Source organism: Oncorhynchus gorbuscha, linkage group LG11 (assembly GCF_021184085.1).
Source record: "Oncorhynchus gorbuscha isolate QuinsamMale2020 ecotype Even-year linkage group LG11, OgorEven_v1.0, whole genome shotgun sequence".
NCBI classification, from domain to species: domain Eukaryota; kingdom Metazoa; phylum Chordata; class Actinopteri; order Salmoniformes; family Salmonidae; genus Oncorhynchus; species Oncorhynchus gorbuscha.
Window position 1 is genome coordinate 38,528,105 of NC_060183.1, and position 25,209 is coordinate 38,553,313.

Sequence of the window (25,209 nt, forward strand, 5' to 3'; positions counted from 1 at the left end):
GAAGAAGAGTACCTGTTAAAAACACACTAAGAAATGTTCAGGTACTGCTTACGAATGTGTTACGAATGTGTTACGTAAGACACCCGTGAAATAAAATGCTACCAAATAGACTAACTGATTTAAAGTAAGAGTTGGGGGTTTGTATCCCATACCTGCTTCTTGGTTTGGTGGGCACTGAATCCCACTTGGGACATCTCCATCTGAAAGTCACCACCTTTCCCAGTACCTAACCCCCACAGAAAACACAACGGACAGGTTAGGTTAAGTGCAATAAAGTGGCCGTGCTACTATTTCTGGTTTTGTAAATGGTAACTCATTCTTGTTCGAATGGACCGCGATACAAATTCAGCGTTGCTTTAGAACACAACTTTACCCTCAATGTTGAAGATGCGGTCTCCCAGAGATCCAGCGATCTCGAGCAGAGCCTCCTCAGCTGATACGTTGAAGAAATACCTATCTGTCGGGGTGCTGGCGATGGACTTGATCTCCGCAATCAGGTTCTTAGTGTCAATGTCATTCCTTATGTAATACCCAAGGACCTAGAAAAAAAAAAACATAATAAAGAATTAGTTTTAAAATCATTGATATTAGAATGAAAGGGAAGATTGATATACCGTAATAATAATAATGCCATTTTATAAGGGTATCAAAGGTCTCAAACTGTAAATGTTAATACCTCACATTCAACACTGTACGTACTGTATATCCAGGTGTCTTTTGCTAAAGAGATTTTATGTCAACGAGAGACTCACCTGGATAAATAAAGGATCAACCAAATAGGTGTGATATTTACTCACAGCAATACCAAAGCGGGTGATCTTCTCACTCTCACACTTCCTGATGACGTCGTCTCGGAGGTTCTTGTCATGAGACTCTCCGTCCGTCACCACCACCATCACTTTGCTGGCTCCGGGTCGAGCCCCGTTCCCGGGCAGGAACGCGTTCTGTCTGAGACACGAGGTCAAAAAAGTGTCCCATCTCAACATATTCCAACCCAATTCAATACCCAAATGTAATGAAAAAGCTTCTAAAACGTTTGTTCGGAACACATTTCATTGTGTTGTATTCCATTCTATTCCATTCAAGTGCTCAATTCTAACCCCATTTGGGGGGAAGGGGGGGGGGGTACAGAGAGATTCTGATCCTGTTGTTATTTTTTATAAATATGTTGAGTCAATAGAGTCAGGATATATATATTTAAATTACATGAGGGTCACGATCACTTACAGATGTAGGATATTTTTGTATTTAAAAAAAAATATGTTTTTGTGGGTGGATCAGCTTTAATATTGTGGAATGATTGTTGCTTTCATCAGTGTAATCGTCTGCATCATTGGGATGTAAGGATCTTAATTTGAGCCACTATTCTACAGCGAATAATCCTGTAGCAACAGAAAATGTGAATTATTATGTGGCTTCTAATTACATTTTTTTGTAGGGCTTGATCTGACATTTTAAAGTGGAAAGTTTGACATTTTAAAGTGGAAATGACAAACTTTAGAAGCCTTTGTAAACCTTGAATAGTCTACAGGTTTGCATTTCCTGCTGTACAGGAACATTTGCCGCAACAAAAGAGTGATCCTAAGGACCCATTGACTAGCAGAGAACAGGAGGAAATGCCTTAGGCTTGCCTCCTTAATGGCACCCACATAGTGTACTATTTCTGGCCAAAAGTAGTGCACTACGTAGGGAATAGGGTGCCATTTGGGGTGCACAATTTAGACTATGTTGACACTGCAAGAATAGAAAGTGTTGTAGACTGAGACACACCGAGCAAATTCAATGGCGCGGAAGGTGTTTGTCTCCAGGCCTTCCCTCTGCAGAATGTTCGCTGCAGCCGCAATGATCGAGTCTTTGGTTTTGTAGGCGTTCAGATGGAATTCAACGACTGGCTCAACCCCGTACTGTATAATACTTGCCTGAAAACATGAACATAAAGTCAATAAAAACAGATAGGGATAGATCATTTACTCGGGCCAAGATTCAATCCGACTGCGGGTGGTCCACAATGCAGCTTTTAAAGGCGATCTCCGACTGAGCTGATATATGCAGTGTTAACCATGAATGAGATCTCTACGGATGGGGGGGAACATTGCCTTTAAAAGATGCATTGTCAATAACCTCGACAAGTGGCAAATTATATACATTGATAACTGTGAGCACACTTACCTGAGTATTATCCGGTCCAATATCTAAATTCTCCAACAGTTTCTTGAGGAAAGCCACAACTGGTGGCCAGGGATATATACTGTTGGATCCATCCACAATAATAGCAATATCCATTGGACCCCCACAAGCTGGAAAGACAAGATAAGAATTGAGTTCATGTAAACACGTGCATTTTCCATGGTAATCATTCATTACTCCAACCACAAAGGGGCGTTAAATATGACATACAGTAGGACTGAAAGCTAGAATCCTTCGTTGCCACATCCATTTTTTCTACAGCTGTGTACCCATTGGTTCTTGAAGAATAGAACTTAGAAATGCCTCATGAGCTTAGTTCAACTTTTTGGTACCCTATCAGAACACAAAATATAAGCTTGTTTTACACCAATGTGTACACTTGTGAACAACATAAATGCAAATGAACAATACATAGCCTCAAAATGTGGTGGCAAATGTACATCCGCGCTCTTTCTAGGAAGTTGAGAGTGGTTACCTTTCTGTAGTCCCACCCCTTAGCTTTTTAGCTTTGTTATTGTTTCAAATGAGGACTCGAGCTTTAATTTATACTTTTAATCAATGGTGAAAACAATACACAACTCGTAGGCTCAGGATATTTCAAATGATGAAGGACTCTTACTTTGAAGGGCAGGTGAGAACGAAGACAGGGGGTTGAAGAGAGGGTTCACTTCTGCACAGATCCCTGGGTAATAATACTGGCTGCCACACTTCTGAGCCCACAGAGGTCCACATGTCTACCAGGAGAACAAGACGACACGCAAGATATAAGGTAAAAACATCCAAAACAACATTACATTCAGGCTATCAATCCCAAGTCCCTAAACATGTGGGATTGATTGACTGATAAGATCTTATATGAACTCTCCAGCTGCAGCGATGTTAAAGCTGTTGATCATGATGAATCTATCTTGTGTGGCTGTAAAGAATCAAATGTAATCATTCCAAACGTGTTAACCATGAATCTATCTCGTGTGGCTGTAAAGAATCAGACGCAATGATTCCAAACCTGTTAACCATGGATGTATCTTGTGTGGCTGTGCGGGTGAGGATTAGGGTTAGGATAGCTAGAAGTTCTATACAGATTTAGTGGTGTATAAAAACAGGTTTACCATGAACTTGTCTTCTGTAGCTGTGTGGGTGAGAGTTAGCCCCAGACTCATGTTGACATTGATGTTCTTCACTGTTGACATGCTGACTGAGTCTGAAGTACAGGAGAGAGAAAACACATTGTTACAGTGTCCTTGTGTTCGGTAACGAATACATTCTCATGGTGCAATTACAGTGCTCATCACTCATGAAAACACACAATGAGATCTTGCAACACTCCGAAGGAACACGGTTCCTTTTCGAACCGTGGCCGTGGAACAGTGGCCATCGCTCTGACTGACAGACTGATTTGACCGGGTTCAAATGGGATTTAAATGGAATAATGTGGGGAAACACAAGCTAATGCTAGGCGATACAGCGACTGCTAAAAAAGGGCAGGAGTTTATAGAGATACAGAAGGGGAGAAGGAATAGCTAGCCTGGGCGCTAGCCTGTTTTCTGCTCCTTTGCCAACACTTTATGGAATGTAATGCCAATTCCATGTTTGGTTTGACAATAAGAACATTGGAGTTGGCAAGAGCACAAACAGATCTGGCACCAGGGCTAATGAATAGCTGGAGCTGTTTGAATGTCATATGAAACGTATAAATGTCTTACTCTGCAGGTTGAGAATGAAGTATGTCTTACTCTGTAGGTTGAGTATGAAGTATGTATGAAGTATGCCTTATTCTGTAGGTTGAGTATGAAGTATGTAGGAAGAGTACGAAGTGTGTCTTACTCTCTAGGTTGAGTATAAAGTATGAATTAAGAGTACGAAGTGTGTCTTACTCTCTAGGTTGAGTATAATGTATGAATTAAGAGTATGAAGCATGTCTTACTCTCCAGGTTGAGTATAAAGTATATACAATATGAACTATGTCTTACTCTCCAGGTTGAGTATAAAGTATATACAAAATGAAGAGTATGAAGTATGTCTTACTCTGCTGGTTGAGTATAAAGTATGTATTAAGAGTACGAAGTATGTCTTACTCTCTAGGTTGAGTATAATGTATGTATTAAGAGTACGAAGTATGTCTTACTCTGCAGGTTGAGTTTAAAGTATATACAATATGAAGAGTGAACTATGTCTTACTCTGCAGGTTGAGTATAAAGTATATACAATATGAAGAGTATGAAGTATGTCTTACTCTGCAGGTTGAGTTTAAAGTATATACAATTTGAAGAATGTAGTACTCTGCAGGTTGAGTATAAAGTATATACAATATGAACTATGCCTTACTCTGCAGGTTGAGTATAAAGTATATACAATATGAAGAGTATGAACTATGTCTTACTCTGCAGGTTGAGTATAAAGTATATACAATATGAAGAATGTCTTACTCTGTAGGTTGAGTATAAAGTATATACAATATGAAGAGTATGAACTATGTCTTACTCTGCAGATTGAGTATAAAGTATATAACAATATGAAGAGTATGAACTATGTCTTACTCTGCAGGTTGAGTATAAAGTATATACAACACATATGTCAGAGTCAAGGCCCGCGGGCCACATCCGGCCCGCGAGAAGGTTTTTTACGGCCCCTGGGATGATCTTGATTTATTATTAGAACCGGCCCGCAGACCGCAGCAAGCCGGCAGCCCGCAGATCTTTTACACGCACCAATACTACATTTCCCACAATGCAACGGTGACGCACCGAGCAGTAGGCTGCTTCATTTCAATATTTATTGGCACAGCAGTTGTCAGCATCACAGTAAAATTAACTTTCAGATACCCATCAAAAATGGCAAAACGGAAGGTGGACACTGAGAACCGGGGTTTCAAACAAGGTGGGAGTCGGAGTATTTGTTCACGGAGGTAGCTGGAAAACCTGTGTGTCTTCTGTGTGGAGAAAGTGTGGCGGTACTGAAAGAGTATAATCTGAGACGACATTATGAAACGAAACACGCGGACAAAAACAAGAATATGGACATGGAACAAAGGCTACAAAAGGCAGAGGAATTAAAACGAGGCCTCAAATCTCGACAGGCTCTGTTCAAAAAGCCAAATCACAAGGCCAGGCTGCTGTCAAGGCCAGTTTTATTTTGGCAGAAGAGATCGCTAAATCAGCCCGGCCATTTACGGAGGGGATTTCATCAAAAACTGCATGATTAAAGTTTGTGACGAAGTTTGCCCAGAAAAAGGCAACTCTTTTTAAATGTGAGTCTGAGCAGAAACACCATTGCCGAGAGAGTAGACCAGTTGTCCATCAATCTAAAAGAGCAGCTTGTGAAAAAGGGAAAAGATTTCATTGCATATTCCTTGGCTGTGGATGAGAGCACCGACATTTCTGACATTGCCCAGTTGTCAATTTTCATCCGCGGAGTGGACTCCAGCCTAAGCGTGACAGAGGAGTTTTTGGCTTTACGTCCTATGCATGGCACAACTACGGGGCATGATTTGTATGAAGAGGTGTCAAGATGTGTAAATGAGATGGAGCTGCCTTGGGAAAAACTCGTGGGTTTGACAACCGACGGAGCACCTGCGATGTGTGGACACAGGAGCGGACTGGTGACAAAGATACGGGAAAAGATGCAAGAGGAAAACGCGACAGGTGAGCTGACAGCTTATCATTGTATCATACACCAGGAAGCGTTGTGCGGTAAAGCCTTGAAAATGGAGCATGTAATGAGCATCATCACGCGCACAGTTAACTTTATCAGAGCCAAAGGTTTGAATCACCGCCAGTTCAAGGCATTTCTGACGGAGTTAGAAACGGAGCATGGTGATTTGCCTTATCACACAGAGGTGCGATGGCTAAGCCAGGGAAAGGTGCTTCAAAGATGTTTCGAGCTTCGTGAGGAGATTTGTCTGTTCTTGGACAGCAAAGGGAAAGACACAACACAACTCCGAGACGAAATGTTTCTGTGTGAAATGGCTTTTCTGTGTGACATTACGAGTCATCTGAATGCAATGAACTTGCAGCTGCAGGGTCGGGATCGTGTCATCTCTCATATGTACAGTACAGTGAAGGCATTTAAAACCAAACTGACTCTGTGGGAGACGCAGATGCGGAAAGAAAATTTGAGCCACTTTCCCAGCTGCCAGACCATGAAAGAGAAGCTCTCTACCAGTGCGTTCCCGAGCGCACAGTTGGCTGATAAAATAGGTATGCTTGCCGCTGACTTTCGACGCCGATTTGCTGACTTTGAAGCACAAAAAAGCAGGTTGGAACTGCTCGGTAACCCATTTGCTGTTGACGTGGAAAGCTCACCACCAAACCTCCAAATGGAGTTGATTGACCTCCAATGCAATGATGCACTGAGGGCAAAATATGCGGCAGTGGGTGCTGCGGAGTTCGCCCGTTTCCTCCCGACACAATGCCCCAGCTGCGCATCCAGGCTGCTCAAACGTTGTCTATGTTTGGCAGCACATACCTGTGTGAACAACTGTTTTCTTTGATGAACTTGAACAAAACATCACACAGAAGTCGACTTACTGCTGAACACCTCCACTCAATTCTGAGGATTTCCTCAGCTCAGAGCCTTACCCCGAACATTGATGAACTTGTGGAAAAGATGGGACACCACCAAGTATCACCCTCAACCTCAAACAAGTGAACATTACTGTGCAATCACATATTTAGAGTTTTTACTCAGTTCAAGTTTAAAAGTTAAAGTTTAATATTTGTTTTCACTGCATGTTACTTCTCCTTAAACAAAGTGTTGTTTTTGATTAATAGATTTTTGCACTTTATTTTATTGTATTTCAATCCAATTATATTTTAAAAATATTTCAGTTGAGTGGATGATAGAAAATTGCTATTATTGTTTTTTTCTTTGAAGTAAATTTAGCCCACTTTTGCTAAAATAGAAAATATAGGCTACTGATGGTGCCTTGAATACCGGTTTCTTTCATTTAATGTTCATGTTATGGGGATTTTTATATAAAGGAAATTTGTCTTTTGTGTCTGTTGAAAATTAAAGATTACTGACAGAGCCATAAGAAAATATTGCTTTATTTATCTGATCATATTGGAATATATTTGTTAGGTTTTCAGTAGGTTCAATTAGGTTCACTAGACTATATGCGTCATTTAAAAAATTTTCAATGAACATTCGAACAGTCCGGCCCTCGGCTTGTAGCTAAATTTTTTATTTGGCCCTCCGTCCATTTGACTTTGACACCCCTGATATACAATATGAAGAGTATGAACTATGTCTTACTCTGCAGGTTGAGTCTCTGGCAGCCTGAACTGGACCCTCTGATCTCACACTTGTAGATGTCTCCTTTCCTGTCCTGGTTGTATCCACTCCAGGGAGAACCAACCAGCAACCTGGGGGAACACACACACATGCATGCATACACACACACAGGCATACACACACACACACACACATGCATGCATACAGACAAGCAGGCAGGCAGACAGACAGACAGACAGACAGAAATGTGCATACTGATTACATAATAATTACAATGGCATGTATGTCTAAATGACACACAATTATTGGTAGGTCATACCATTGTTAGGGAATAGACTGATGTTACTGTCCTTGTACTTCATATTTGGATACAGTACATACATTCACAACAAGACAATGGCAGTTACAGAGTTGTTCATTATCTACAGATGTGGAAGGTAAACACATACTCTACCAAGGTCATCATTAACAGTTAACCTTAGGGGGGAAAGTATAATAAACACCTTAACCCTGAAGGGCAAAGGACAGTGACATTTACAGTGAAATTATGTTTTCAGACTCTGCCTGTTGCATGAGAAGGAGAGAGCCATAGTGACCAGTGCCAGTGCTGTTGGTGGCTCAGGATCCATGGTGTTACTGCCATGTGAGTCAATCAGTCAGGACACACACGGCCACTATATTACACAGCGTGACGTCAGACCAGCCTACCACACTAGAAACAAGTTACACTCATTATCCTTTCTTGATGACCACACACACACAAGCCCACTCCGTTACACATCACTGAGGAAAGCCCCACCTTGCTAGACTACTTTTCTTTGTTTTAATTAGGCAAGTCAGTTAAGAACAAATTCTTATTTACAATGATAGCCTAGGAACAGTGGGTTAACTGCCTTGGTCAGGGGCAGAACAATAGATTTTACCATGTCAGCTCAGGGATTCGATCTAGCAACCTTTCAGTTAAGGGCCCAACGCACTAACCACTAGGCTACCTGCCACCAACTACAGTGTGAACAGAGACCACTCAGCAGCTGATCTGTAAACTATTTCTTATTCTGCTGGCTTTGAATCTTCAGTCATGACCGAAATTATCGGTACCCTTGATAAAGGAGAGCAAAAAAGGCAGTATAAAATATATAGTACAATTACTGAGCTTTATAAAACGGGTTGTTTGGATCCTGGATGCTGATTGGTTGATAGTTATAGCACCTCAATCCCCACATTCCATGTGTAATGCCTGTTAACAGTTCCATTAGATTTATCACAACCCTGCCAGTCAATGTATACAAAACAAAATATAGACACATCATGTAAAGTGTTGATCCCATCAGCTGAAATAAAAGATCCCAGAAATGTTCCATATGCACAAATAGCTTTTTTTCTCTCAAATGTTGTGCACAAATTTGTTTTCTTCCATGTTAGTGAGCATTTCTTCTATGCCAAAATAATCCAACCACCTGACAGGTGTGGTATATGAAGAAGCTGCTTAAACGGCATGATTTTCTTTACACATGTGCACCTTGTGCTGGGGACAATAAAAGGCCACTCTAAAATGTGCAGTTTTGTCACACAAGACAATGCCATAGATGTTTTACGTTTTAAGGGAGCGTGTAATTGGCATGCTGAATGCATGAATTAGAGAATAGAATTAACGACCAGCCTGTTTGGTTACAAACTTCAGAACCTCAGAACTAACAACTGGATTTTTGGCCGGGACTATATTATCTGGTGGAAGGGTGAAATAAAACGAATTTACTCATTAAAATAACATTTTTAATAATGTTTTTAATGTCATTCATCGTAAAAAAAAAAAAACATATTGGCAACCATTTTATTTAAGCAATAAGGCCGTCGAACCCAGGCATTGTCGTGTGATAATAACAGGTCTTAGTCAGGAGATAACACACAAATAATCCTGGGTTCTAGTGCTTATTACTTAAATACTGATGCTCCAAAAACATTTCAAATGTAAATATTTGATTAAACGAGTAATAAAAAAAATGATCTAAAAATGCAACCCTGTTTTCAATACTTTGTGCACACTCCCCTTGCGAGGATAATTGCACTTTGATTCCTCCATGCAGAATCTTTCCAGATCCTTGATATCCTCTGCGCTTATGCACTGCCCTCTTCAATTCAAACCACAGGTTTTCAATGAGGTTCAAGTCCGGAGACAGAGATGGCAATTACAAAATGTTGATTTTGTGGTCAATTAACCATTTTTTTGAAGATTTCGATGTGTGCTGGAAGAACCACTTGCAGCCAAGTTTCAGCCTCCTGGCAGCGGCAACCAGATGAATGTCCTGGTACTCGGTATATTTCATGATGTCGTCGACCTTAACAAGGACCCCAGGACCAGTTGAAGCAAAATAGGCCCATAACATCAAAGATCCACAGTAGGTACGAGGTTCTTTTCTGCATATGCATCCTTCATTTGAGGCCCAACCCACCACTGGTGTGCATGGGTAAAGAGCTCTGTTTTCGTCTCATCGGACCATAGCACCCGGTACAAATCCAAGTGCCAATGCCGTTTAGCAAACTTCAAACATTTACATTTGTTGGTTGCTTTCAATAAAGGCTTTTTTTTAAAGTGCAACCCTTCCAAATAGCCTATTGGCCTGAATGTGGCTTCTAATTGGAGATTTGGGGATGGCCCTTGGCCTTTTCTTTGCCTCCTAAATGATCTTTCTCACTGCGCGTCGGGGCAAGATACACTTGGGTCCGCTACCAGGGAAGTCTACCACCGTGCCAGTGGTTTTAAACGTCCTCATTTCGGCCATAATGGCAGTAAGCGGTGTATTTTTATTTTTTACACATGGTCTGTCAACAACCATTTGTCTCTTTTAATTTGGGAGTTCTATGCGTTTTCCCATGGTGACGGATGACAAGCGGATTTTACACGCACGTTCTCTATTTTTGTCTCTCCATTGTTTTGAGTGTACAATATCGCTCAGTATGTGTATTGTTTGTTTTATACAGTCTTTTTTTGGCTCATATTTATCAAGGGTGCCTATAATTTCAGTCATGACTGTATATCTTTTTTTGGCCAGGACACAGTGTGTTGGTGTGATATTAAACCGAATAAAGACGGAATAGAAGCTCAAAGCATGACCTCTGGTATCAGTAGTATGCAGGACAATAGGCTTGTCAGATAACAGCACTTCCTCGACCATGCTAGTTTCTACAGATATTAGCATGTATTCCACTGGTTACAGCTGAAGAAACATTTCAGTTCCATATATGAACTGTGTACACGTTTGCCAACGGTTGGCATTTGTGTTTCGTTGTGGTTTCTCCGAATATCCCAAAACTCCCAGACGCTCCTACTGACTTTGTGTTAGAGCCAAAGCCCTCACTGCGTGTCGGGGCAAGCACTGTTCCAGTGGTTTTAAACATCCTCATTTTGCCATAATAGTGGTAAGCTGTGTATTTGGTTTAGAGTTTTTTTTTTTTTTTACACATTGCCTGATTTCTGAAAGTCAACAACCATTAGTCTCTTTTAATTTGTGAGTTCGATGCCTTTTCCCATGGTGACGGGATGACAACTAAAGAAACATTATGAACTTGGTACACGTTTGCCAATGGTTGGCATTCGTGTTTCGGTGTGGTTTCTCTGAATATACCAAAACTCCCCTATGCCCCAACTGACTTTGTGTTAGAGCCAAAGCCCACATTCCAAGATAATTGTGTTGTTTAGGTTTAGAGTGTGTAGTCTTAGAGTGATTATCTTAATTTACCGAGGTTAGCTAGCCAGCTATTTGTCGTCCTTAACGTAGGTGACTCTGCTAGCTAGCCAACAGCTAGCCAACGCTAGCCAACGTCTTCTGTATAGAACTCAACTACCCGGTCGCATTCACAGGTAGTATCACATTTTCACTTCATTTCATTACAGTACAACGGTTTGATTTGTTTGATCGTAGCTAGCTACTTAGCTAGCTACATAGCCGTCTTTGTATCAAAGATAATTGTGTAGTCTAGAGCGATTTTCTAGGTTCGCTAGCCATCTATTGTCGTTCTTTTAACGCAACGTAACGTAAACAACACTGCTAGCTAGCCTGCTAGCCCCCGAATAGCAACACTGCAGAAACTATTACACTCAACGGAACGACTTGATTAGTGTAGTGTCAACAACGCACCCACTGCCAGCTGGCCTACTTCAGCAGTACTGTATCATTTTAATCATTTTAGTCAATAAGATTCTTGCTACGTAGCTTAACTTTCTGAACATTCGAGACGTGTAGTCCACTTGTCATTCCAATCTCCTTTGCATTAGCGTAGCCTCTTCTGTAGCCTGTCAACTATGTGTCTGTTTATCCCTGTTCTCTCCTCTCTGCACAGACCATACAAACGCTCCTCACCGCGTGGCCGCGGCCACCCTACTCTGGTGGTCCCAGCGCGCACGACCCACGTGGAGTTCCAGGTCTCCGGTAGCCTCTGGAACTGCCAATCTGCGGTCAACAAGGCAGAGTTCATCTCAGCCTATGCCTCCCTCCAGTCCCTCGACTTCTTGGCACTGACGGAAACATGGATCACCACAGACAACACTGCTACTCCTACTGCTCTCTCTTCGTCCGCCCACGTGTTCTCGCACACCCCGAGAGCGTCTGGTCAGCGGGGTGGTGGCACCGGGATCCTCATCTCTCCCAAGTGGTCATTCTCTCTTTCTCCCCTTACCCATCTGTCTATCGCCTCCTTTGAATTCCATGCTGTCACAGTTACTAGCCCTTTCAAGCTTAACATCCTTATCATTTATCGCCCTCCAGGTTCCCTCGGAGAGTTCATCAATGAGCTTGATGCCTTGATAAGCTCCTTTCCTGAGGACGGCTCACCTCTCACAGTTCTGGGCGACTTTAACCTCCCCACGTCTACCTTTGACTCTTTCCTCTCTGCCTCCTTCTTTCCACTCCTCTCCTCTTTTGACCTCACCCTCTCACCTTCCCCCCTACTCACAAGGCAGGCAATACGCTCGACCTCATCTTTACTAGATGCTGTTCTTCCACTAACCTCATTGCAACTCCCCTCCAAGTCTCTGACCACTGCCTTGTATCCTTTTCCCTCTCGCTCTCATCCAACACCTCCCACACTGCCCCTACTCGGATGGTATCGCGCCGTCCCAACCTTCGCTCTCTCTCCCCCGCTACTCTCTCCTCTTCCATCCTATCATCTCTTCCCTCCGCTCAAACCTTCTCCCACCTATCTCCTGATTCTGCCTCCTCAACCCTCCTCTCCTCCCTCTCTGCATCCCTTGACTCTCTATGTCCCCTATCCTCCAGGCCGGCTCGGTCCTCCCCTCCCGCTCCGTGGCTCGATGACTCATTGCGAGCTCACAGAACAGGGCTCCGGGCAGCCGAGCGGAAATGGAGGAAAACTCGCCTCCCTGCGGACCTGGCATCCTTTCACTCCCTCCTCTCTACATTTTCCTCCTCTGTCTCTGCTGCTAAAGCCACTTTCTACCACGCTAAATTCCAAGCATCTGCCTCTAACCCTAGGAAGCTCTTTGCCACCTTCTCCTCCCTCCTGAATCCTCCGCCCCCCTCCTCCCTCTCTGCAGATGACTTCGTCAACCATTTTGAAAAGAAGGTCGACGACATCCGATCCTCGTTTGCTAAGTCAAACGACACCGCTGGTTCTGCTCACACTGCCCTACCCTGTGCTCTGACCTCTTTCTCCCCTCTCTCTCCAGATGAAATCTCGCGTCTTGTGACGGCCGGCCGCCCAACAACCTGCCCGCTTGACCCTATCCCCTCCTCTCTTCTCCAGACCATTTCCGGAGACCTTCTCCCTTACCTCACCTCGCTCATCAACTCATCCCTGACCGTTGGCTACGTCCCTTCCGTCTTCAAGAGAGCGAGAGTTGCACCCCTTCTGAAAAAACCTACACTCGATCCCTCCGATGTCAACAATTACAGACCAGTATCCCTTCTTTCTTTTCTCTCCAAAACTCTTGAACGTGCCGTCCTTGGCCAGCTCTCCCGCTATCTCTCTCTGAATGACCTTCTTGATCCAAATCAGTCAGGTTTCAAGACTAGTCATTCAACTGAGACTGCTCTCCTCTGTATCACGGAGGCGCTCCGCACTGCTAAAGCTAACTCTCTCTCCTCTGCTCTCATCCTTCTAGATCTATCGGCTGCCTTCGATACTGTGAACCATCAGATCCTCCTCTCCACCCTCTCCGAGTTGGGCATCTCCGGCGCGGCCCACGCTTGGATTGCGTCCTACCTGACAGGTCGCTCCTACCAGGTGGCGTGGCGAGAATCTGTCTCCTCACCACGCGCTCTCACCACTGGTGTCCCCCAGGGCTCTGTTCTTGGCCCTCTCCTATTCTCGCTATACACCAAGTCACTTGGCTCTGTCATAACCTCACATGGTCTCTCTTATCATTGCTATGCAGACGACACACAATTAATCTTCTCCTTTCCCCCTTCTGATGACCAGGTGGCGAATCGCATCTCTGCATGTCTGGCAGACATATCAGTGTGGATGACGGATCACCACCTCAAGCTGAACCTCGGCAAGACGGAGCTGCTCTTCCTCCCGGGGAAGGACTGCCCGTTCCATGATCTCGCCATCACGGTTGACAACTCCATTGTGTCCTCCTCCCAGAGCGCCAAGAACCTTGGCGTGATCCTGGACAACACCCTGTCGTTCTCAACCAACATCAAGGCGGTGGCCCGTTCCTGTAGGTTCATGCTCTACAACATCCGCAGAGTACGACCCTGCCTCACACAGGAAGCGGCGCAGGTCCTAATCCAGGCACTTGTCATCTCCCGTCTGGATTACTGCAACTCGCTGTTGGCTGGGCTCCCTGCCTGTGCCATTAAACCCCTTCAACTCATCCAGAACGCCGCAGCCCGTCTGGTGTTCAACCTTCCCAAGTTCTCTCACGTCACCCCGCTCCTCCGTTCTCTCCACTGGCTTCCAGTTGAAGCTCGCATCCGCTACAAGACCATGGTGCTTGCCTACGGAGCTGTGAGGGGAACGGCACCTCAGTACCTCCAGGCTCTGATCAGGCCCTACACCCAAACAAGGGCACTGCGTTCATCCACCTCTGGCCTGCTCGCCTCCCTACCACTGAGGAAGTACAGCTCCCGCTCAGCCCAGTCAAAACTGTTCGCTGCCCTGGCCCCCCAATGGTGGAACAAACTCCCTCACGACGCCAGGACAGCGGAGTCAATCACCACCTTCCGGAGACACCTGAAACCCCACCTCTTTAAGGAATACCTAGGATAGGTTAAGTAATCCCTCTCACCCCACCCCCCCCCTAAGTTTTAGATGCACTATTGTTAAGTGACTGTCCCACTGGATGTCATAAGGTGAATGCACCAATTTGTAAGTCGCTCTGGATAAGAGCGTCTGCTAAATGACTTAAATGTAAATGTAAATGTAAATGAAACAGGAGGCAGCCAATTAGACAAAGGGAGAGAACTGTCACCTGGCCATCTCTGTGATGTCATACACTCTGGCTTTCAACGCAACAAGGCACTTCTTTTCTCTGGGGTTACGAGGTCTTTATGCCTCTTATTTCAAATGGGGTATTTATCAAGATTACAAATGACGAAACCGTAAACCTCTTTCCACTGTCATGTTGTCAAAACCTAGTCTCGTCCACCAGCCAGCTCTCTTCCTGTTGAGTCAGTCTGGGGACGAGGTTAGTCAAAACCACATTCAATTGAAGTCCACTTAAGTCCTTGACGCAATTATGCAACCCATCATCAGCCTAAGTGGTGGACATCTAGTTATTTGTGTTTGTCAATCATTTCCCTCCCTCAAACCTCATGTTAAATGTTTCTCAGAGCCCTTTCCTATGTTAACAATGTTCCCATCCACACATAGTTATTAATACGCCATAGGTTAACCCAGGCTCAGTCTCCATGTCTGTTTATGACGCGAAACGAAAGGAAGGCAGCTATGTTCCTGGAGAGATGTATTCAAAAGGAAAATGTCTCCTCTGAGATCTCCCGGATGCAGACAGACGGCACTGCGGACTACAGGAAGTGTGTGTGTGTGTGTGTGTGTGTGAGCGAGACGTGAACCCAAGAACCCTGTCTGTGACGTCTGCTCTGTGGTGATCAGCAGTATAACTCTATAATGTGAGTGTGTGGGCATGTGTGTGTGTGTGTGTGTGTGTGTGTGCACGCGTGTGTGTATTATAGTGTTGAAGTGCCTGGATCTTGCTCCGTTGCCAACCCTGCTGAGGGTCATGTGACCTACTGTAAGAACAGGAACAGCATTAGCTTGTGAAAACAGATGCCCACCGCAGGGGATCCAAATCCAGCAGCTACACAACAGTTCTGGATCTCTCAGACCCAAACAAAGCTCGGGCTTGTTTTTAGCTCTCCTGGCCCCTGTACGGCGTGCGAGAGTGATTTGGACACAGTGCTACTGTCGTAACTGTACATCAGCACAGCGTAGTGCAAGTGTGCATCTGTGGAGGTGCTGAGATGCTGTTCTTACCACGTCAGAACGTAACACTGTCTAGCACTTTCTACCACTCTGCACTGCTTGTGTAGGGCGGCCTATGCGTGACACCGTAGTTTCGTCTCACCATTTTCCCCGGTGATTTCGGAACTGTTTCACGGTGTATCCAAACTCCTCGAGGGCAGGTCCAGAGAATACCTTGGCTCCTGCCGTCCCCACATTAAAGGATAGGGAGCGGGGGATGCTCCAACCTGCAGAGGGAGAGAGAGAGAGAGAGAGAGAGAGAGAGAGAGAGAGAGAGAGAGAGAGAGAGAGAGAGAGAGAGAACGAGAGAGAGAGAAAGAGAGAGAGAACGAGAGAGAGAGAACGAGAGAGAGAGAACGAGAGAGAGAGAACGAGAGAGAGAGAACGAGAGAGAGAGAACGAGAGAGAGAACGAGAGAGAGAGAACGAGAGAGAGAGAACGAGAGAGAGAGAGAGAACGAGAGAGAGAGAACGAGAGAGAGAGAACGAGAGAGAGAGAGAGAGAGAGAGAGAGAACGAGAGAGAGAGAGAGAGAGAGAGAGAGAGAGAGAGAGAGAGAGAGAGAGAACGAGAGAGAGAGAGAGAGAGAGAGAGAGAGAGAGAGAGAGAGAGAGAGAGAGAGAGAGAGAGAGAGAGAGAGAGAGAGAGAGAGAGAGAGAGAGAGAGAGAGAGAGAGAGAGAGAGAGAGAGAGAGAGAGAGAGAGAGAGAGAGAGAGAGAGAGAGAGAGAGAGAGATCACACTGCTATCATAAATAACACTCTCCTCCACCACAAATATGCTGCAGCAGCGAGGTTCAGGGTTGTGTAAGACGGGGGAGATGAATTGAATGTCAAAAACAAAAACCAAAAAAACACCACACCTTCTTCGTCTGTGATATGTGCTATGAGGTGCTTAGCTTTTACGTGTGTTATCCTTGTTCCCAGGATACTAATGGCTGTACCAGGAATAACAACAGATTCCTAATGCCAACGGCAATGCAGCACTATGCAGTGTCAGGCCTTGCGATAGTAAAGATGTCAGAGACATTCAAACACATCCTTCAAGGCATAACACCTTAGGCATCCATAGTGAAACGTAAAGAAAGTATTTTTCCACCATGTGAACTGAAGCTCAAAATATAACGACAGTGGTAATAACACTCAACTCTTGTTTTTAAGACGACCTTGCTAGCATTTATCACAATTCACACATACAGCAGACCGAAATGCTCTCGTTGTTCTATTGTGAAAGCAAGGTAAGAATTCCAACGGCCTTACATTTCCCAACGGCACTTGGAGATGGATTCGACTAGAGACCGGGATCTGGCTGCGTGCGATCCCCAATCTGGACGAGTCGAAGCACGACAGTGTGCACAGATTGCTGGTCTAAAGGTGCAGACGTGTCAGTGCAGTGGCTGCTTACAGAGGACACACAGTACCCGAGGGGGCCCTATTGAGATGAGGGTGAGTGATATCAATCCACTGGCGAGGCCTTTCGGGACGACAGAACGACAAGTCACGTCACGGCACCAATCCATAAGGTCTAGAACAGAGCCGATGCTGGACAGAGAGACGCTGAGTAAGAATAGAAAGACTTTTCTTTTTGTTGAGCTAAACACCCGTCCCCTTTTCTCGCACCACACTTGTCTTGTCTTACCAGCACTGACTTGGCTGATAGCTGCTTTATTGAGAAAAGGTTTTTACTCACTATGACCGTTGTCTCTGGGTAAGAGCGTCTGCCACATGACCAACACTTAAACACCACACTCAGGTTAAGTTCACATACCATACAGGGCCTAACCTAACACAGGCCAGGTGAACTTTACCCTTCCAAACAAATAGAGAAATAGGGATCCCGGTTCCGTAATTGCAGCATTTTCCTCCATAGTACTAGACAGCTAAGATATGATAGTATAGTCACTTAAGTGCTATCGTGATTCAGCATGCCTTCAATGAGTCACATCACATCCAAACACTAAAACAGGGCTATGAGAGGGCCAAAGGCTCCAAGTGACACCATATTCCCTGTGTAGTGCACTACTTTAGACCAGGCTATTCCCTATGGGCCCTGGTCAAAAGTAGTGCACTACATAGGAACTCGGATGCCATTTTGGATGCAACCTTGAGATGAATCCACCTGCTAGACAAGTGGCGGGGCAGACATCTTAGAACAGGATGTGAGCAGGTGACGATCACCTTATTAGTCACACGTGTGAGGTCACACTGATGGATGTTTGTTGGCTACTACATGATTTCCGTCTGTGTTATTTCATTGTGTGGATGTCTTCGCTGTTATTCTACAATGTAGAACATTGTAGAAGGCTGCATGTAGAACATTGTAGGAGGATGGAGAGAGAGAGAGAGAGAGAGAGAGAGAGAGAGAGAGAGAGAGAGAGAGAGAGAGAGAGAGAGAGAGAGAGAGATACAGAGAGAGAGAGAGAGATACAGAGAGATACAGAGAGAGATACAGAGAGAGATACAGAGAGAGAGAGAGAGAGATACAGAGAGAGAGAGAGATACAGAGAGATACAGAGAGAGAGAGAGAGATACAGAGAGAGATACAGAGAGAGATAGAGATACCGAGAGAGTCCCCACTGGCCCTGGGTAAACCTTGCTGATTCAGTCCCAATGTGGTTCCAGCCGGCTGGGTGCATTGTGTGCAGCAAGCTGGATAACCCACTTTAGATCCCTGCTCTGTGACTGACTGAGCACCTCATTGGACAGTGGCTGGGTAGTGGAGGGCTCTGGTGAATCCATGTCTATTGGGAGTTTATTTGATTTGATTCAATTTATTAGGATCCCCATTAACCGACGCCAATGGCAACAGCTGGTCTTACTGGGGTTTCGACATATAACGAGAAAGACATTATATACAAAATACTTTACAATTTGCATACATTGAAAAATATGATCATGCAGTGTGTGTGTGCATCTATTAGTTACACATACATGTCAGTACATTCACACAACAAGTAGGTCACATGAGGGAGAGGCGTTGTGCCGTGAAGTGTTGCTTTATCTGTTTTTTGAAACCAAGTTTGCTGTTCACTTGCGCTATATGAGATGGAAGGGAGTTCCATGCACTCATGGCTCTGTATAATACTGTATGTTTCCTTGAAATTGTTCTGGACCTGGGGAACTGTGAAAAGACCCCTGGTGGCATGTCTGGTGGGGTAAGTGTGTCTGTCAGTGCTGTGTGTAAGTTGACTATGCAAACCATTTGGAATTTGAACACATTAATGTTTCTTATAAAAGCAAGAGGTGACACAGTCTGTCTCTCCTCAACTCGTAGCCAAGAGAGACTGGCATGCATCGTATTGATTTTAGCCCTTTGATTACATTGAAGATCAAGACGCTCCGCTCAGTTCTGGGCCAGCTGAAGCTTAACATTGACTTTCTTTGGAGCACTTGACCATATGACTGGACAATAATCAAGATTAGAGGTCGACCGATTAATCGGCATGGTTTCAGGTTTTCATAACAATCGGTAATCTGCATTTTTGGACGGCAATTATGGCCGTTTACATTGTAACTCATAAGGGAACTGCGTGGCAGGCTGACCACCTGTATACGCGAGTGCAGCGTCAAAAGGACCTTGTGGCTCCGATGAGCCAAGGTAAATTGCTAGCTAGCATTGAACTTGTCTTATAAAAAACAATCAATCTTCACATAATCACTAGTTAACTACACATGGTTGATGATATTACTAGGTTCACTAGCTTGTCCTGCGTTGCATATAATCAATCCGGTGCCTGTTAATTTATCATCGAATCACAGCCTAATTCAACTTCGCCAAACGGGTGATGATTTAACAAAAGCGCATTCACAAAAAAAGCACATTCGTTGCACAAATGTACCTAACCATAAACATCAATGGCTTTCTTAAAATCAATACAGAAGAATATTATTTTAAACCTGCATATTTAGTTCAAATGAATGCATGTTAGCAGGCAATATTAACTAGGGAAATTGTGTCACTTCTCTTGCATTCAGTGCAAGCAGAGTCAGGGTATATGCAACAGTTTGGGCCGCCTGGCTCGTTGCGAACTGTATTTCTTCCTAACAAAGACCGTAATTAATTAGCCAGAATTTTACATAATAAGGTTGTGCAATGTAACAGCAATATTTAAACTTAGGGTTGCCACCCGATCAACAAAATTTTGGAATGGTTCCATATTTCACTGAAAGAATAAACTTTTGTTTTCAAAATTATAGTTTCCGGATTTGACCATATTAATAACCAAAGGCTCGTATTTCTGTGTGTTTATTACAATTAAGTCTATGATTTGACATTTGATAGAGCAGTCTGACTGAGCGGTGGTAGGCAGCCGCAGGCTTGTAAGCATTCATTCAAACAGCACTTCACTGCGTTTGCGAGGAGCTCTTAGCAATATTTGATTCACAACAGTGTTTATGACTTCAAGTCTATCCACTCCTGAGATTAGGCTGGCAATACTAAAGTGCCCATAAGAACATCCAATAGTCAAAGGTATATGAAATATAAATGGTATAGAGAGAAATAGTCCTATAATTCCTATAATAACTACAACCTAAAACTTCTTAACCTAGTTTACAATTGGCTCATTCATCCCCCTCCTCTCCCCTGTAACTATTCCCCAGGTCGTTGCTGCAAATAAGTATGTGTTCTCAGTCAACTTACCTGGTAAAATAACGGATAAATAAATAAATAAGAACTGGGAATATTGAAGAACTGGGAATATTGAACCACCAGCTTTCATATGTTCTCATGTTCTGAAACGTTAGCTTTTTTACATGGCACATATTGCACTTTTACTTTCTTCTCCAACACTGTGTTTTTGCATTATTTAAACCAAATTGAACATGTTTAATTATTTATGATACTAAATAGATTTTATGTATTATATTAAGTTAAAATAAAAGGGTTAATTGTTCATTCAGTATTGTTGTAACTGTCATTATTACAAAGATATATAAAAATCGGCCGATGAATCGGTATTGGCTTTCTTTGGTCCTGCATTAATCGGTATGGGTGTCGGCGTTGAGAAATCATAATCGGTCGACCTCTAATCAAGATCAGATAAAACTAGAGATCGTGCTGGACATGTCAGGTGGTCAGTCAAATCTGTAGTCCCTGAACCAATCTATGCTGTCCTTTTCACCATCTCTAACATTACAAACAGATGCATGGCATGATAGCGAACATGGCTCGTTTAGACGGGTGGGAACTGCAGTCGGCATCTCTCTCAGGGAAAACATGGAGGAACCATGCCATGCATTAATATACAGTTGCCTAACTGTGTCATTTTAACTACCCTTTGAAACTCTTCGGGCAAGAGTCGAAAGAATGAAGTCGGTGGCTTTTAGAATGTTGTCGCAAGCATGCTCTTCTACACACCTCTACAAACCTCTGCCAGAGAAGTAGGTGTGTCCTCCTCCTTCGCACAGCTCATTGTAAACCTCATCATGAGGATACACTGTATATATTGTGTCCTCCTCCCAGAGCGCTAAGAACCTTGGCGTGATCCTGGACAACACCCTGTCGTTCTCAACCAACATCAAGGCGGTGGCCCGTTCCTGTAGGTTCATGCTCTACAACATCCGCAGAGTACGACCCTGCCTCACACAGGAAGCGGAGCAGGTCCTAATCCAGGCACTTGTCATCTCCCGTCTGGATTACTGCAACTCGCTGTTGGCTGGGCTCCCTGCCTGTGCCATTAAACCCCTTCAACTCATCCAGAACGCCGCAGCCCGTCTGGTGTTCAACCTTCCCAAGTTCTCTCACGTCACCCCGCTCCTCCGTTCTCTCCACTGGCTTCCAGTTGAAGCTCGCATCCGCTACAAGACCATGGTGCTTGCCTACGGAGCTGTGAGGGGAACGGCACCTCAGTACCTCCAGGCTCTGATCAGGCCCTACACCCAAACAAGGGCACTGCGTTCATCCACCTCTGGCCTGCTCGTCTCCCTACCACTGAGGAAGTACAGCTCCCGCTCAGCCCAGTCAAAACTGTTCGCTGCTCTGGCCCCCCAATGGTGGAACAAACTCCCTCACGACGCCAGGACAGCGGAGTCAATCACCACCTTCCGGAGACACCTGAAACCCCACCTCTTCAAGGAATACCTAGGATAGGATAAGTATCCCTCTCACCCCCCCCCCTTTAAGATTTAGATGCACTATTGTAAAGTGACTGTTCCACTGGATGTCATAAGGTGAATGCACCAATTTGTAAGTCGCTCTGGATAAGAGCGTCTGCTAAATGACTTAAATGTAAATGTAAATGTAAATATACAAATGTATGTGGACGCCCCTTCAAATGAGTGGATTCAGCTATTTGAGCCACACACCTTTTTGACAGGTATATAAAATTGAGCGCACAGCCATGCAATCTCCAAAGACAAAACATTGGCTGTAGAATGGCCTTCTTGAAGAGCTAAGTGACTTTCAACGTGGCACCGTCATAGGATGCCACCTTTCCAACAAGTCAGTTCGTCAAATTTCTGCCCTGCTAGAGCTGCCCCCAGTCAACTGTAAGTGCTGTTATTGTGAAGTGGAAACGTCTAGGAGCAACAACAGCTCAGGTGCAAAGTGGTAGGCCATACAAGCTCACAGAATGGGACCACAGAGTGCTGAAGGGCATAGTGCGTAAAAATCATCTGTCATTGGATGCAACACTCATTACCGATTTCCAAACTGCCTCTGGAAGCAATGGCTGCACAATTACTGTTCATCGGGAGCTTCATGAAATTGATTTCCATGGCCGAGCAGCCACACACAAGCCTAAGATCACCATGCACAATGCCAAGTGTCGGCTGGAGTGGTGTAAAGCTCACCGCCATTGGACTCTGGAGCAGTGAAAACGCTTTCTCTGGCGTGATGAATCCCGCTTCATAATCTGGCAGTCCGACAGAAGAATCTGGGTTTGGTGGATGCCAGGAGAACGCTACCTGCCACAATGCGTAGTACCAACTGTAAAAATTGGTGGAGGATGAATAATGGTCTGGGGCTGGTTTTCATGGTTCGGGCTAGGTCCCTTTGGTCCCTTAGTTCCATAGCAACCGTTTGGGGAAGGCCTTTTTCTGTTTCAGCATGACAGTGGCCTCGGGCACAAAGCGAGGTCCATACATAAATGGTTTGTCGAGATCGGTGAGGAAGAACTTGACTGGTCTGCACAGAGCCCTGACCTCAACCCCATCGAACACCTTTGGGATGAATTGGAACACCAACTGTGCACCAGAACTAAGCTCCAACATCAGTGCCCGACCTCATTAATGCTCGTGGCTGAATGGAAGCAAGTCTCCACAGCATTGTTCCAACATCTCGTGGAAAGCCTTCCCAGAAGAGTGGAGGCTGTTATAGTGGCAAAAGGCGGGACCAACTCCATATTAACACATGATTTTGGAATGACATGTTCGAGGAAAAGATGTCCACATACTCTTGGTTATGTAGTGTATGAGCATGCCTGGCTGACAATCATTTTCATAGCTTCAGGCAACAGAATATCTCACCGGGTTGCCAACCCAGCTCTCACCTGAGAACACATGGAACTGCAATAGAGCCTGATCTAACCTGCAATAGTGCTGCTTTCCCAACACTCTTGGACGTTCAACTGCAGAAAACACTCTATTTCTAAATCTAGCGGACAACTAGTCCTAAAATCACAATACACCGCACTCCAAATCCAGTCTTCTATTCCCGATATCCATAATATCTTAAATATTTTGGTACCCCTCCAGCCTCATCTGTACTGACATGTTTTCAAAGGAATGTCACTGAGAGATTGAAGCAACGTTATCTTGTGCCCAGGTATCTCAGGGGAGCCTTTAGAAACATTTGTATACTTTCCATAGAGAGCCAACTAGCGTAATCATAGCGTTGATACAATTGCATCAGTAGCCTGTATTGCACTGGAATATCTCTGGCACTTGACACGTTTAGCAAAATAACGTTTTCTAATCTTAATCGAAATCCATAGAAGTGCAAAAGTACTTACATTGGATCAAAAGCAACGTCAAAACAGTCCTCTTTGGATTCAACTCCATCGTTCCAAGAATGAGAAAAAACTAGGTGATGAAAGCGGGCGCCTCTTCGTTCCCCGTGCAGTTTTAACTTCAGCAGACCTCTCACGGTTGTTGAAGTTCAGAACGGGGCGCTCGGGTCGGTTGACACTAGTTATCGAAGCCACAAAGTAAAAATGGATATCATGGGGGAAAAAAAGCTTTTTGGTCTTACTATAAGGTTGTGGTTAGGCACAAGGTTAGCAGTGTGGTTAAGGTTAGGTTTAACATCAGATTTTTTAGAAGAAAAAAAACAATTTTGGAAATAGGCGAGGTTTAGCCATAGCTATGACTTTGTGGCTGTGGTAGCCAGTAACAGCCTGCTTGGGACGGCAGAGACAACGAGGGTACTGGCATTTCAAGGAGTAGCATACAAATACAGGACTACGCTTTTATGTGGAGAGAACGACACCAACATGTACAAGCCCCTTTTAATATCACATGTTAAGCCCATTTTAATATAACTTGTCTGAGTGAAAAGGCACCTATGAATTAGGTACGGACCTAGCCATTTGGGGGCCCTAAGCAACATTTTTAAAAAACATTTTGTAAACTGGAGCAACATTGGATTTTCTTTCACAAATCCCTTTCTAATTTTGTAGACTGTGGTTGTGTCTTTATTTTCTTAGTTACTCAACATGAAGTTTACTAGCAAAGACACATCTCACATGATGACTTCATAATATAACACTGCACCTACAACAGTCACACTGTGGGATGTGGTGAGGTATGTGTGGTGACAGTGTGTGAAGTTCTCTGGGACCATTCTATACAGGCAGGAAGTGCTTTATCTTCTTTAGACTCCTTATAAGATCATCCGTTCGAGATAACTATCTGCTGTATACTGTACGCAGGCTGACGTAGGACAACAACCTATCCCTCAATGTCAGTAAGAACAAGGAGTTGATCGTGGACTACAGGAAACAGGGGGGGGGGGGGGGGCTGTTGAACAAGTTTACGGGACTAAATTACTTGGTGTTACCTTAAATTGTAAATTGTCATGGCCGAAACGTGTAGATTCGCTAGTTGTAAAGATGGGGTGAGGGCTGTCTCCAAAAAGCAAGTCCTGCAGGCTCTAGTTTTGTCTAATCTTAATTATTGTCCAGTCGTGTGGTCCAGTGCTGCAAGGAAAGACCTCGTTAAGCTGCAGCTGGCCCAGGACAGAGCGGCACACCTTGCTCTTCGGTGTTATTAACAAAGGGCCGATATAAACACTATGCTGCCAGTCTCTCTTGGCTAAGAGTTGAGGAGAGACTGACTGCATCACTTCTTTTTTTTAATAAGGAACATTAATGTGTTGAAAATCTCATCGTTTGCATAGTCAACTTACACACAG

The 25,209-nt window shown here is 44.3% G+C and overlaps 1 protein-coding gene across 1 annotated transcript in view; it reads right to left on the bottom strand.

The window, feature by feature from the left end:
* Positions 1–24,223, bottom strand: part of LOC124048600 (integrin alpha-2-like) — a 37,771-nt gene extending 13,548 nt beyond the window's left edge. The window contains exons 1-10 of the mRNA XM_046369549.1: positions 23,810–24,223; positions 15,965–16,088; positions 7,441–7,550; positions 3,297–3,388; positions 2,807–2,921; positions 2,170–2,297; positions 1,771–1,919; positions 798–948; positions 374–539; positions 153–226 (exon numbers count right to left, since the gene is read on the bottom strand). Coding sequence (XP_046225505.1) covers positions 153–226; positions 374–539; positions 798–948; positions 1,771–1,919; positions 2,170–2,297; positions 2,807–2,921; positions 3,297–3,388; positions 7,441–7,550; positions 15,965–16,088; positions 23,810–23,858 — 1,158 coding nt within the window. The 5' untranslated portion in view covers positions 23,859–24,223. The remainder of the gene's footprint in view (positions 1–152; positions 227–373; positions 540–797; positions 949–1,770; positions 1,920–2,169; positions 2,298–2,806; positions 2,922–3,296; positions 3,389–7,440; positions 7,551–15,964; positions 16,089–23,809) is intronic.
* Between the last annotated feature and the right edge of the window lie 986 nt (positions 24,224–25,209).